At 52.0% G+C, this 12,810-nt stretch overlaps 5 protein-coding genes across 5 annotated transcripts; 3 read left to right on the top strand and 2 right to left on the bottom strand.

The window, feature by feature from the left end:
• The first annotated feature begins 80 nt into the window (after positions 1–80).
• On the top strand, positions 81–1,301 carry CAOG_03873 (hypothetical protein). Its single transcript, XM_004363544.2, has one exon. The coding sequence runs from the start codon at positions 142–144 to the stop codon at positions 1,003–1,005; it is 864 nt and encodes a 287-aa protein (XP_004363601.1). The 5' UTR covers positions 81–141; the 3' UTR covers positions 1,006–1,301.
• On the bottom strand, positions 1,218–4,105 carry CAOG_03872 (sorbitol dehydrogenase). The gene is made up of 8 exons (XM_004363543.2): positions 4,025–4,105; positions 3,513–3,546; positions 3,253–3,417; positions 2,537–2,696; positions 2,309–2,427; positions 2,140–2,205; positions 1,848–2,023; positions 1,218–1,669 (listed from the first exon to the last, which is right to left on the bottom strand). Exons 1-8 carry the CDS (start codon positions 4,073–4,075, stop codon positions 1,391–1,393), a joined length of 1,050 nt encoding a protein of 349 aa, XP_004363600.1. The 5' UTR covers positions 4,076–4,105; the 3' UTR covers positions 1,218–1,390.
• A 244-nt stretch (positions 4,106–4,349) lies between these two features.
• CAOG_03871 (ATP-binding cassette sub-family B member 7) lies at positions 4,350–7,518 on the top strand. Its single transcript, XM_004363542.2, has 9 exons — positions 4,350–4,820; positions 4,959–5,076; positions 5,204–5,472; positions 5,557–5,645; positions 5,738–5,825; positions 5,935–6,109; positions 6,194–6,351; positions 6,456–6,613; positions 6,712–7,518. The coding sequence occupies exons 1-9, from the start codon at positions 4,374–4,376 to the stop codon at positions 7,412–7,414; spliced, it is 2,205 nt and encodes a 734-aa protein (XP_004363599.2). The 5' UTR covers positions 4,350–4,373; the 3' UTR covers positions 7,415–7,518.
• On the bottom strand, positions 7,466–9,458 carry CAOG_03870 (hypothetical protein). The gene is made up of 3 exons (XM_004363541.2): positions 9,085–9,458; positions 8,104–9,004; positions 7,466–7,950 (listed from the first exon to the last, which is right to left on the bottom strand). The coding sequence occupies exons 2-3, from the start codon at positions 8,764–8,766 to the stop codon at positions 7,645–7,647; spliced, it is 969 nt and encodes a 322-aa protein (XP_004363598.1). The 5' UTR covers positions 8,767–9,004; positions 9,085–9,458; the 3' UTR covers positions 7,466–7,644.
• Positions 9,459–9,641: 183 nt separating this feature from the next.
• On the top strand, positions 9,642–11,460 carry CAOG_03869 (hypothetical protein; the record flags this gene model as incomplete). The annotated part of the gene is made up of 10 exons (XM_004363540.2): positions 9,642–9,703; positions 9,813–9,896; positions 10,009–10,092; positions 10,181–10,264; positions 10,358–10,441; positions 10,528–10,611; positions 10,695–10,778; positions 10,865–10,948; positions 11,088–11,160; positions 11,434–11,460. The coding sequence occupies 10 exons, from the start codon at positions 9,642–9,644 to the stop codon at positions 11,458–11,460; spliced, it is 750 nt and encodes a 249-aa protein (XP_004363597.2).
• Between the last annotated feature and the right edge of the window lie 1,350 nt (positions 11,461–12,810).

Below are 12,810 nucleotides of genomic sequence, written 5' to 3'. Positions count from 1 at the left end.
TTGGCGTTTTTCTGCGAAACGCCTGCCGATTGAAGATAAAGCGTTCGTTTCTCTGCCGAATTCGGATAACCAGTCTTTTATTTCTCCTTCATTGTGTTCTCTCATTCACACACACTCATACTCACACAAAGAGAGGCAAAAATGACAACTAATCCAGTGCCGCCGCTCGATTTTCAGAATACCGGACCGTCGAGTATTGACACGCTGCTCAACGCTGTGCTTGTGTTTGAGCAACCAAACGCGACCATCCATTTCAAGACGAGTGACACGGGCGACGCTCGAATCTCGTGGGGGAACAACTTGAACAAGGAACTGCTTCGCATCCGCTTTGCGAAAGACTTGAACGGTCTTGGGATTTGGACGAGCGGTATCTCGTTCCACACCCAAGCCGACACCTCGTCCTCGTCGACTCCCATCAACAACATGAACATCAACGATGACGGCGAGGTTCTTCATCGCGGCTTTACCTTCCTCGGCGCCTACTACGCATATCAAGGCCTCGCTCAGATGGAAGCCCTGCACTGGGGCACTCTGCCTCAGGCCGGCTATGTGTACGAGGCCGAGTTGCTCAACTCCCCAGCGTTCAACGCAAACCTGTGCGTCCGCATTTCCGGTGTGTTCATCCGGTCCAACAACACGATTGTTCCGCTACTGTCTGGCAACACTGAGGAGTATGTGATTGCCTATCTTCGGCGTCCAAACCACTACTCGCCTTACAGCCTCTGCCTGTATGTGGGCCCCTTTGCCTCGGCGGCCGCTGGTCGCGACTACCGTGTCGTGATTACGTATGCGCTCCAGTATCCGCCAGCACCGCCGGTCGTTCCTCCTCAGGCCTCATCCACCGTCCGGGAGCTGCCCAAGGGGGTGCTCCCGAGCCAGCGCCGCGATGAATCTGTGCGCCACAACCCGGGAGCTCCCTCGTGGAAGGAGTTGCGCGCTCTGCGCACCAATGGCGACTACCATCCCTCTCCAGACTATCGTCGGAAGCCCACCCCTGCACAGTAAAAAAAAAAAACGGAGCCGCCCACGTCGCCGCCCACGTCGCCGCCTTTCGTTTGTTTTTTTGGCTTGTCGTCCGGTGCAGTTGAACCTTCTTGCATGTGTGTTGATTGTTTTTGTTGATTTCTGCTTGACGTGCGCCGATGTTGGAATCCTACCACCAAACGGGGGGAGGGCCGGCGGGTACCCGCGCTGAAGCTGACCACAACAGTGTAAAATGGATGTTGCTTGTTTCGGATGTATGTGGGTCAATCTGCACAATGTTTGTTCACAAAGGGGAAAAAATGCACTTCATGCACCAACACGCGTCAGTAACCAGAGCCATGAAATAGCAGTTACCAGTGATCAGTCAAAAGAGGACCAAACGGAGGGGGCAAACGTCAGAATTCCACTACTGGTCGCAGTGAATCATGACCTTGATGGCACCACCGGCACCGGTCTTTGCCGTTTCAAACGCTTGAATGGCGTCGTTCAGTTTGAAGTGGTGCGTAATCAGGGGCTTGACATTCACGGTGCCTGACGCAATCATTGCGAGGGCAGTCGGATACGCGTTGACGTAGCGGAAGATGCCGCGAATGTCAACTTCACGCACAGCAGCATCGACGATGGGCATGTTCACCTCGGGTGCACCAAGGCCGACCAAGACCACCACGCCGCCGTTACGGGTCGACTGGTGGAGGTGGTTTTTGGCGATTGGTTGGTGGGGGGCAGGTGGAGACGGCGAGGAAACGGGGCAAGCAAACACAGGTAAACCAAAAACGAAAACAAAGAAGAAAAAACCAAGGAAGGACCGTTAGCCTATCAAACATATAGAAAAAGCGCAACTGCAGACTCAACGTAAGACTTACAAAGATGGCAGTTCGAAGACTGGCTTCCGCTCCGCTGCATTCGATGGCGACATCCAAGCGGCCACCAGCAAGCTCGGCAATTTGAGCCGCCACCTCCTTGGCGTCGCGGGATGTGACACGGAAGATCTTGTGAGCGCCCATGGACTTGGCGACATCCAGGCGATGTTGGTCAATGTCTGCGGTCGGATGGCGACCAACAAAGTGAGGCGGTTTTGGCGGGCTGATCAAAGAAACAACCAAAAAAAAAAAAAAAAAAAAAAAAAAAAAAAAAAAGGTGCTGCGACAACCATACCAGTCACTACGACCTCCGAAGCTCCAGCAGCCTTGGCAGCAAGCATGCAAACAAGACCGATGGGTCCTGTGGGGTTTCTCGGTCGGGCGGAAATGCGAACAATGAGCATGCAGGTTGCACACCACACCCTACTCATCTCCCTCGTTTCCCTAGAACTTCTGGGACTCACCGGCACCACAAACCAAAACGCGCGAGCCCAGAGTGACATTGGCGCGACGACAGGCGTGCACGCCCACACTCAGAGGCTCAAGCAGGGCGCCCTCTTCAAAGCTCACATGATCGGGAAGCCTGTTTGGCAGAGACGCAAAAGGTCAGCCAAACCTGACAACAACAAACCGACACACGACGACGACGACGACGACGACGACGACAATGACGACTTGAAAATAGAACTCACTTGAAGCAAAAATCTGCCGGATGGACGTAGAATCGAGCAAGCGAGCCGTTGACTGGCGGAGTGGCGCAGAACTGCATGTCGGGGCACAAGTTGTAGCGGCCAGTCTTGCAATAGCTGCACAGGCGGCATGGCACACCGGGCTCAATGGCAACACGATCGCCTGGTTTTTTTGGGGTGTTTGTTTTTTGCAGAACAATGAGAAAACCAAAATCGGTTTGGTGAGTTGCGACGAGATCCTGCGCAGACGAGCGTTGGTCTTTGGTTTGTCTCATACTTCTTCAGCTTTTGTCGAATAATACTTTGTCACTGCTCGGTCCCGCTTGTCCTTCCGTCTGATGCCTTTTTTTTTTTTTTTTTTCCTCTTCTTCGTCCTTTTCCTCTTCCTTTGCCTCTCCAATTTCCGTCGTGCGTCTTCAAAGGCCCATGTATGTCCACGTTGATGATGGGCACCTTTTTGTTGTTTCGGGCATGCTTTCTCTTCATCATCGCTCGTGTTCCGCGCCAAATCGAGCTGTCCTTTTTTTTCTTTTTTCTTTTCTTTTTTTTTTTCTTTCTGTCCTTTCTGTTGCAGGACAGCACACTGTGCATGTTCGATCTTCGCTCTTTTGAAGAGCGTTTGGCCATTCGACTGAACAAGGTTTGGCCATCACACAAAAAGCCTTCTCCAAATCTGAGAATCTGCGTTTTTTTGTTGTTGTTCATCTTGTTGTTCTTACCAGCGACCAGCGTCTTGACGTTCGCTCCGACCTCGACGACGGTGCCGCTGGACTCGTGGCCAAGGACCATCGGGCAGGTCAGCACAAAGTCGCCAATGCGGCCGTGGGTCCAGTAGTGCACGTCCGACCCGCAAATCCCGACGGCTTTCATGGCAATCAGGACGTCTGCGACAAGCCAGCACAAGCGTTCGGTTTGGTACCATGTCACACACACACAGCAGTCACTCTTCATTGCAAACAGAGGCAAGCCAGAGACGCACCGTTCGGACCAGGCGTCGGGCGGGCGACCGGTTCCTATGAAGTAGCAGGGTTTGCATTGCGTTGGGGTTGAACGTTGAGTGCGCATCAATCATGATCATCCTCAGTCAATGCAATGCACGCGACTCTCTCTCTCTCTCTCTCTCTCTCTCTGTCTCTCGGATGCAAGTGTTTGTGTGAATGGAGGTTCACAGCAAGCAAAGCAGTGCAGCGGGGCTGAAGCGCTGGTGGGGGAGGGGGGAACGTCACTGCGCAACTGTGGCTGATGGCTGATTGAATCTCACTCAATCTCACTCTACTCAATCTCACTCCAGTCATCACTCGACTCGATCCGTCAATTCAGCTCAATTCAGCTCCATTCAGCTCCATTCAGTGCTTGACTCGCTGAACTGCAGCCTCAAAACTTTGTCCCGCTTCGCTTTCTTCGCTGCTTCGCTTTCTTCGCTTCTTCCCTGTTCATCTTCAATCCGCCTCAAAATAAGCTTATTGAAGACAATGCGTTTTGCTTCGTTACCATGCGAATGTCGTTGATGCCGTGGAGAACCGCTGCAACGTTGTCAGCCATGTTTGTTTCGTGCTTTTTCGGATTTTTTTCAGAAAAGGAAGAGTAACTGAGATTTCTGAAATAGGGAACAAAATAAAAACAAATCTCACCAACACACAAGTACAAGTTTCGAAACTTGCTGCTGCACAGCGACAGTGGAGCAAGATTGAGGGCGGCAAGCGATCTGCTTATGTGACTCGAGTCTCAGAATCTTTGTGCTCAGAGCGCCGGTACTCGACCGTGGCTGTTTTTCTGCTCGTATTACTTCATTCATAGATGTCAGTCCACCTTTTTATCTCGCTTCCTCTTCCTTCCCCTTATGCTTTTCGCAGTGCTCGGAGCTCCGAGCGGACTTGGACTTGGCTGGAGTCGCATTGCGGGAGCAGTTGCTGGAGCTCGTTCCGCCTCGCTCTCAGGCGCCGCCGCAGCCCTGCTCCTTTCATCTGCCGCGCCATCGTCTCACCGTGATGAGCATGGTCGCGCAGTGCAAGCGCGGCGCTCGCTGAGCTCGGCTGCAGCTCCATCGTCCTCTTCGTCCTCCTCCTCCTCCTCCTCGTCCTCCGCTTCGCCCGCAACCGCCACGCCCAAGCCAGCGCCGACTGCAGCTTCGGGACCAGCGTCGAATTCCCCATCGACGTCGGCCGCGCAGCCGACCATCACAAACACAGACATCATTCGCACGATGGCGACCTACCTGTGGCCCAAAGACGAGCCTGCGCTCAAAGCACGCGTCGTCGCTGCCGTCGTCCTGCTCGTTGGCTCCAAGGCAAGGCCTAGGAAAGAGCAAAGCGCTCGACTGAGACTGGAATTGAAGCGAAGAAGACACACACATAGGATTTGGCGCAGAACCATGCGTTGCTGCTTGTTCCACTCACACTCGATGACTGGGATTACTTGCTTGCAGGTGCTCAATGTGCAAGTTCCGTTCTTGTTCAAGACAGCTGTGAATACGCTCAACATTCCAGTTTCCGAGATGGCAGTGAACAACACGCTGACGGTTGCCGGAACAATCCTCGTGGGATGTACGAGCCGCGCTTTTGTAAAATTCGTGGTCAGAGTGCTGTGTGCGAGCAAGTACTGACAGCCGGGCATTCTCTTCTTTGCCATGTTGGGTGTATTGCGTGTCTTCATGTTCTCCTGATTGAGCAGATGGCATTGCTCGACTGGGCTCGGCTGCGTTTGCGGAATTGCGGAATTCCGTGTTTGGGAAGGTCGCACAGCACGCAATTCGACGGATTGCCCGGAACACCTTCGAGCACATGCATGAACTCGACTCAAAGTTTCACCTGAATCGACAAACAGGCGCGCTGGTGCGTGTCATTGATCGCGGCACGCGTGGCGTCAACTTTGTTCTCACCGCCATGCTCTTCAATGTCGTGCCAACTGTTCTCGAGCTCGGCATGGTTTCCACCATTCTGGTATGTTCATTGTGCATGTGTGGGAGGAGCCTTGTCTTTCCTGCAGCAAGCTAAATCTCGCTCGTGTGTTTGGAATGTTTGCAGGGACTCAACTATGGTGCTGCGTATGCTGCCATTACCGTCGGATGCGTTATGGCATATACGGCGTTTACTCTTAGTGTGACCGAGTGGCGGTATGGTTGCTGCCAAAATGGGAATTGACGTAGCGACTTGGCTTTGTTGACTGAAATATTTTTCTCTTCCCTTGCCTGGTTTCTCCTCTCAGCACTCAATTCCGCAAGCAAATGAACCAAGCAGACGAGCAGTCTTCAACAAAAGCTATTGATTCCTTGCTCAACTTTGAAAGTGTCAAAGTAGGGTCATTCTTTCGAACTGCCTCGTGATGTCGTTGTTTTTTTTTTTTCGCTCAATTTGTTCTTGTCACTCTCTCTCTCTCTCTCTCTCTCTCTCTCTCTCGCTCAGTTGTTCAACAACGAAAAACACGAGGTCAACCGCTATGATGGCTTGCTGGCCAAGTACGAACAAGGCGCCTTGAAGACAAACTCGTCGCTGGCGCTCTTGAACTTTGGCCAGTCGGGTATCTTTAGTGTCTCGCTTGCCGCGATCATGCTCATGGCAAGTCAGGGCATTGCCAATGGTACGCATGATCTCGCCGACGTTTGTGTCTTGTTTGTGAACGCCGATTCCCCCAGCGTGCCTCACCTTTTCTGTTGATCCGCAGGAACTTTGACTGTCGGTGATCTGGTCATGGTGAACGGCCTGCTATTCCAGCTATCCATGCCGTTAAACTTTCTTGGTACGGTGTACCGAGAAGTGCGCCAATCGCTGCTTGACATGCAAGCCATGTTTGGTCTGCTGCGGCAACCGCCTGGTGTCGCTGTGCGTTTTTGCGTTTTTTTCGAAGCGTTGAACCATGTTGTTGTGGTTGTTTTTGTTTTGAGATTGTCTTCCCTCAATTTCCATGTCTTGCTTTGGTGGCGCAGAACAAACCGGACGCAACAGTCTTGAATTGCACCAAGGGAGCCATTCGATTTGAAAACGTTGTCTTTGGCTATGGAACCTCGCACAACATCCTCCAAGGACTGACTCTGGATATTCCGGCTGGCCAAAAGGTTGCTTTCGTTGGGCCTTCCGGATGCGGGTATGGCTTTCGCGGTGGTTGTTTTTTGCTTGTTTGTTTGTTTGTTGTTTGTTGTTTGTTTCTCAGCTTGCTCTTCTCACCCCTCACTCGCTCTCCAGAAAATCGACCGCCTTGAAGCTCTTGTACCGCTTTTACGACATCCAAGCCGGCAAAATTTTCATTGATGGTCAGGAAGTCCGGGATGTCACGTTGAACAGCCTGCGGTCGGCAATAGCCGTCGTCCCTCAGGACACCACCTTGTTCAATGACACGATTTACTACAATATTGCGTACGGTCGCCTGGGCGCGACGGAGCAAGAAGTGCACGAAGCCGCCAAGCACGCCGACATCCACAACACAATCATGAAGCTGCCAAAGGGATACCAGACGCTTGTCGGCGAGCGCGGTCTCAAGCTGTCGGGCGGCGAGAAGCAGCGCATTGCGCTTGCACGCGCAGTGCTCAAGAATCCGCCCATCATGCTCTTCGATGAGGCAACCAGTGCCCTTGACACTGTGACGGAGCGAAATGTGCTGGGAGCGCTTCGCCAAGTCGCCACCAACCGCACTTCGATCTTTATTGCACATCGCCTGTCGACTGTGGTGGATGCTGATCAAATCTTTGTCATGCAAGAAGGCGTGGTCACGGAGCGGGGAACGCACTCGGAATTGCTTGCCCAAAATGGGTTGTATGCCATCATGTGGGAGCAACAACAGCATCAGCCGCCAGAAGCAGACGAGCCCGAAGAGCCCGAGGAACCCCATCCAGTTGCAAATTCCCCGACTGCAGCTGTCCCGCTAACGGTTGCGAAGCCAGTTGCATAGGTCGAGTCGATCTAGATCGAAGCTTCGTATTTTGTTGCTTATGGGCGTGATTTTCCATGGCTTCCAATCATTTGATTTTGAATTAAAGTGCGATAAATGACACACAAATTTTACAACCACAGCACAACACAGAGCTTCAAAAAAAAACACAACGACGAGATAAATCTACACAGCTCTACAAACACAATTCACCAACCCTCTTGGGCGTCAGATGAATGTCGCGTCACAAGTTACAGGCGCGGTGGCATTGCCGTTTGCGCGTGAGCAACTGATACTGGAGGCCCTGACTGGTAAAACGACTCGGGGTCGGAAAAATCGGCCACCATGATTGCAGGCAGTCCGCGTTCTGCCGGAAGAATTTCTCGCTCGACCCCGAGCTGGGCCAAGGCAGTTGCAATATCTTCACTCGCTACGGGCACTGGTTCTGTCACGGGATGCCACCCGATTGGCGGCGACGATGGCGGCGACACCAAAAACGCCTTGGTATTGACCGGCACGGTTAGAGTAGCGCTGCTTGGTGGTGGCACGAACTGCCGCTGTCAGTGCAGGCGAAATTATTGAAAAACACAATCAGAGCACACGAGTGAGTTGAAACTGCAGGCATAGCTCGAGGTGTACATGCCTCACAGCGAAACAAGCGTCCGGGTTACGCGTTAGAGTCAAATTCACCGTTAACTCTTAACTCTTACCGATGCAAAGTACAAGACGAGTGGAGCACAGGCTGGCAGATGCACCTCGGGCAGAGCAGGGCGGCCGTTGAGCCTGTCGTAGCACTCGCGCGCTGCTTCGGGTGTTCTCAATGCAATGCGAATGCGACGCAGTCCGCGCATGACTGAAAACTCGTCGACGGGTCCAAACGCCTCGAATTGCGCTCGGAGCAGAGCCAGCAATGCCTCGCTCGCTGCAGAGCCGTGCTCGACGAGTCGCACATCCAGCGACCGCGCCAGGAGAATGTTGGACGAGGAGGAGGAGGAGGAGGAGGAAGGGGAGGAGGAGGAGTGCATTGCGCTTGAGCTCGAGTTGCTTGCGGCTCCTCCGTCCTGATAATGATGGTGATGGTGATCATGATGATCATGATGATGATGATGGTGAGGCATGCACGGGGTTCTTGAGTTCAGCACCAGCGACGCGTGCAGCATTGCGGCCGCGGCTCGAATAGCGTCCTCTCGCGCTGCTGCTGCTGCTTCGTCATCAGCTTGAACCCCATTGTCGCCGTGACCATCCGTGTGAGTCGCGTGCTCTGCGCCGTTGGGTGCGTTTGTATCAGTAAAGTGTCGCCGCGTCGCTTCGGCATCGTCCGAGTGCGTTTGCTCGGCTGAGGACGCGTCGGCGAGTGTGCGCGAACAAACCATTTTGGGTCTCAAATCCGCTCAGGAAAGAAGAAAAAAAGGAGAGAGCGAGAGACAGATAAAGATAGATAGATAGATAGATAGATAGATAGATAGATAGATAGATAGATAGATAGATAGATAGATAGATAGATAGATAGATAGATAGAGACAGAGAGAGAAAGAGCGAAAAGGAACCTGATCTCGAGTGGTCGATTTCATGCAGACAGCTCAGCGAAAGTTTTTGCGCGTTATCGTCCAACTGTGGATTGTTGAGTCGTCGAGCATATTGAGCTTTCTTTACTGTATACACATCTCGATCTATGCAGTCTATTTGCATACTTGAGCTTTTTCAAGCTAACGTTCAGTGCCGGTTCCTCGTTCGCTCGAGTCCGTCTGCTTCTGCTGGCCCTGTTTTTGTTTTTTTCCTCAACAAACCTCCGACGTACCATCTCGTTGAAATGTCAACCCCACTGGTCTCCCCCTCACCCTGCCTCCAAGGGGGTCGAGAGGTGTGTGATTCTGGCGTGTGACCTCTCGTCAGCGGTTTCTGTGTGATTTTGGCTAGTTGCTCATGCTGCTCGCACCCGCAAGCTCAGAGTTTGGCTTTGTTTTTTGGAAGCACGCATTGACGGGTGCCCTATTCACCGTCAGGAGCGCAGCACGAGTGGGGAAAGCGCTGAACAAGGACCCCCTTCGCGCTCACTCAATGACACCATCACGAAGAATGCACCCATCCTGAGCTCTGAGCTCTGTCACTCAATCTGGTCCAGCTCTTCCCGCGCGGCCCGAATCGCGCTTTCACCCAAACGCAAGAGCGCGCTCAGGCCTAGGCTGACTGTTGAGCTGTTTTGTCTTTTTGTTTGTCGGGGTCGACAGCTGCGGTTTCGTCATCAATCATGGGCAACATTCTGTACGGCGACCTTTACGACCGAGTTCGCAGCGCGAGCGGCACCTACCTGTGAGTCCTCGTGCATCTCAGAATTTATTTCCGAGAAGGCGGCTTTGAGTGCGCAGGATGTCGCGAATGAAGAATGATTTTCACACAACTTTGTTGCTTTGGGACGCAGCCTGCAAAGCCAGTTTATTGGACCGAAGCGAGCTCAAGACGCCGCAAACGGGCTGAAAGAAAACTGCACCTTGCTCATGTTGAAGTGGGTATTGCTCGCATTGCATCGAATGGAACAAGGACGCGATTTTCGAGTTTGACTTTGTGTTCTCGTTTTTTGTTTTTGTTTTTTTTTTTGTGTGTGTGTGTGTGCGCAGCTTTTACCGCAGTGCTGTTGGGGATGTTGGAGCACAAGCTATCGCTGACGCGCTGAAGGTCAACTCGACGCTGACCTGGCTCAAGTGAGGAGAGCATTGATTGTTGTCGAGTATGGTCGTGGTGGGTCAACAATCACCAAAAACTGAATTCTGCGTCCTTGTCTGCGCACAGCCTGTCGGAAAACAACATTGGCGACCTTGGAGCGCAAGCTTTGGCCGAGGCGTTGAAGGTTAACACCGCTTTGACCACGCTTCAGTGAGTATTTCCTTTTGGATTGAGACCATCCACTATCTCTGTTGCGCTGTCGCTACGTTGTACTAACATGCGCTTTGCTCTTTGTATCGGCAGCTTGGGACGGAATAACATTGGTCCACAAGGAGCTCAAGCTCTTGCTGATGCCCTCAAGCTCAACAAAACACTCACAGCACTCCAGTAAGAACTGACCGAGCCAGACAAGCCCCTATTTTCGGTTCCTGCTGATTGACAAAGTCTCTATTCTTGTTACTGCCACCGATCAGTCTGGACTCGAACCGTATCGAGACCGCTGGAGCTCAGGCGATCGCTGACGCGCTGAAGGTGAATCAGAGCTTGACGGAGATTGAGTAAGTTTGCGACTCCTACAACGCTGTGGGGGACAAGCACCATGCGAAGCAACTTTCATTCACGGGTGCCGTGGTCCGCACAGTCTCCAATCAAACCGCATCGGCGCTGGTGCTGGACAGGCGCTTGCCGAGGTCCTGAAGGTCAACCAAGCACTGGCGACCATCAAGTGAGTTAGAGCGGTTTGGGATTTGTGTGCGTGTTCTGAATTGACAAGTGTAGCGCCTCGATGCTGACCGAACAGTGCGCATTCAGTTTGAACATCAACAAGATCGGCGAAGCAGGTGCCGAGGCCATTGCTGACGCGTTGAAGGTCAACCGCACCGTGACCACTCTTCAGTCAGTTTCGCTCATCCTCCGTTTGATGCTCTGCTGCCGAGGAGATGTTGTGATTCGGATTCGAGTGCTGACGGGTGTTTTTCTGGTTTCCTTCTTTCCTCTTCTTTTTCTTCTTCTTCTTCTTCTTCTTCTTTTTCAGCTTGTGGTCAAACGAGATTACCCAGCCTGGAACCCGCGCATTCGCAGCAGCGCTCAAGACCAAACTAGAGTGCGTATGCAATCCTATGAATGCGTTCGAATCGCTGGCCGGAATCTGCTGCTCACTCTTTGGCCTCTTTGGCGTGGTGTTGGATACCATTTGGTTTCTTGCAACAGCGTATCGGGAAACCAAATCGACGATGACACAAGACAGTCCATAGCAATGGCTCGAAGCGTGAGTTTCAATGTCATGTCACGCTGGTGGGGAAAAGATGGGTGATTGGGACTGACTTTTGCACCTTGTGGACGATGTGGTCATTGTCGAATGCATGTTGTTCGATTGTCAGAATGAGGCCGACTGGGTGGTGATTTGAGCTGTCCTGTTCTCCGTTGTTCTTGTTCTCGCTGCACCTTTATTTCTCTAGCCTGCCTTGCATTGTTTGACTGATCACACCTTGCATGGTTTGACTGATCACACAAGCTTCGATCAAATCTAAAAATCCTTTTGTAAAATGGAAAGTCCCAAAATCAGTGGAAATTCAGTGAAAATACAATCCGGACACACAATCGGCTAGACCTCGAACTTTGAGGGGACGGCGTTGTGTGTGCAGTCTAGGTCGGGCTCGATTAGAAAATGGATGGATGCATTCGCGTTCTCCAAGGGAACCGTCGACAGGAGAGGTGGTTCGTGAATGAGGATTTTAGCGTATTCCCACTCTAAGTGAATTGGGTATGGGCGAAAGTGCTTAGACATGTTGTATCAATCAACCGACGATTGCCACAGTGGAAAAAATTTTCCGAATTTCGGAACGACCGAATTTTTTCAAAAATTCGGTTTTTTTCAACTTGCGAATGCTTGAGTTTGGCTTGTTTCTTTCAATCGTAGTATGCAATATATGTTGTTTGCAGTGCATAGTTGTGGAAATTGGACGGCGGGGACTGTCCTGGAACCCGAAACGATGAGGAGGGGAATTGGCGTTCCACAGTGGAAATTTTTTCCCAATTTCGGAACGACCGAATTTTTTCAAAAATTCGGTTTTTTTCAACTTGCGAATGCTTGAGTTTGGCTTGTTTCTTTCAAGCGTAGTATGCAATGTATGTTGTTTGCAGTGCATATTTGTGGAAATTGGACGGCGGGGACTGTCCTGGAACGCGAAACGATGAGGAGGGGAATTGGCTGGCGGTCCATTGCGATCGGCGCTCCTCCTTGCTACTGCTCCCCAGGCCATATCAACGCGCGCCTTTGCATGTCCAGTGACGTGATACAGTTGTGGCACTTTGTTTCTGAGGCGGGGGCGGTCGGGGACGGTCGCACAGACGCAGGAAAGCGCTGTTGACACAACTTCGCAGCCACCACTCAATGACTGCACCAGTGCGCCAATTCTTCACTCAGGATATCTCTCATTCTAGCTACAAATACAATTGATACACTATTCACACGTATTCAAATGCCATGGAATCATGATGAAGTGCTTTGGAGTTGGAAGCAGCTCTGGGAATGGCCAACTTGGTGCAGTTCCATACTCTTGTCAGCGGGCAGACCGCGCTTGCGATGTCGACGTCTGTCTGTAGCGTCAGCCATACTTACAACCAGTCATGGATCCGCTTCAATGGCGGCTGCGCACTGGGTGCAGATACAGCCACGCCAATCTTGAGACGTAAAAGCAGAAGTGAGCTCAAATCGGTCACTTCCCTTACTTTGTTACTGCTGGCAGTCTTGCGGC

The sequence above is a fragment of the Capsaspora owczarzaki genome, assembly GCF_000151315.2.
Source record: "Capsaspora owczarzaki ATCC 30864 unplaced genomic scaffold supercont2.5, whole genome shotgun sequence".
In the NCBI taxonomy this organism is placed as follows: Eukaryota; class Filasterea; order Ministeriida; family Capsasporidae; genus Capsaspora; species Capsaspora owczarzaki.
The sequence above is the reverse complement of the archived record's forward strand: the minus strand, read 5'-3'. Positions and strand labels throughout refer to the sequence as shown.

Bases quoted from the DNA above. Each gene is read 5' to 3' on its own strand.
- CAOG_03873 (XM_004363544.2), top strand. From the start codon at position 142: ATGACAACTAATCCAGTGCCGCCGCTCGATTTTCAGAATACCGGACCG.
- CAOG_03872 (XM_004363543.2), bottom strand. From the start codon at position 4,075: ATGGCTGACAACGTTGCAGCGGTTCTCCACGGCATCAACGACATTCGC. The intron at 2,428-2,536 runs GTGAGTTCTATT...TCTGCCAAACAG, and splicing joins CCGGCAGATTTTTGCTTCAA to GCTTCCCGATCATGTGAGCT. The intron at 2,024-2,139 runs GTATGGTTGTCG...ATCCGACCGCAG, and splicing joins TTCGGAGGTCGTAGTGACTG to ACATTGACCAACATCGCCTG.
- CAOG_03871 (XM_004363542.2), top strand. From the start codon at position 4,374: ATGCTTTTCGCAGTGCTCGGAGCTCCGAGCGGACTTGGACTTGGCTGG. The intron at 4,821-4,958 runs GCAAGGCCTAGG...ACTTGCTTGCAG, and splicing joins TCCTGCTCGTTGGCTCCAAG to GTGCTCAATGTGCAAGTTCC. The intron at 5,646-5,737 runs GTATGGTTGCTG...TTCTCCTCTCAG, and splicing joins CTTAGTGTGACCGAGTGGCG to CACTCAATTCCGCAAGCAAA.
- CAOG_03870 (XM_004363541.2), bottom strand. From the start codon at position 8,766: ATGGTTTGTTCGCGCACACTCGCCGACGCGTCCTCAGCCGAGCAAACG. The intron at 7,951-8,103 runs GTAAGAGTTAAG...CTGCACTGACAG, and splicing joins TCGTCTTGTACTTTGCATCG to CGGCAGTTCGTGCCACCACC.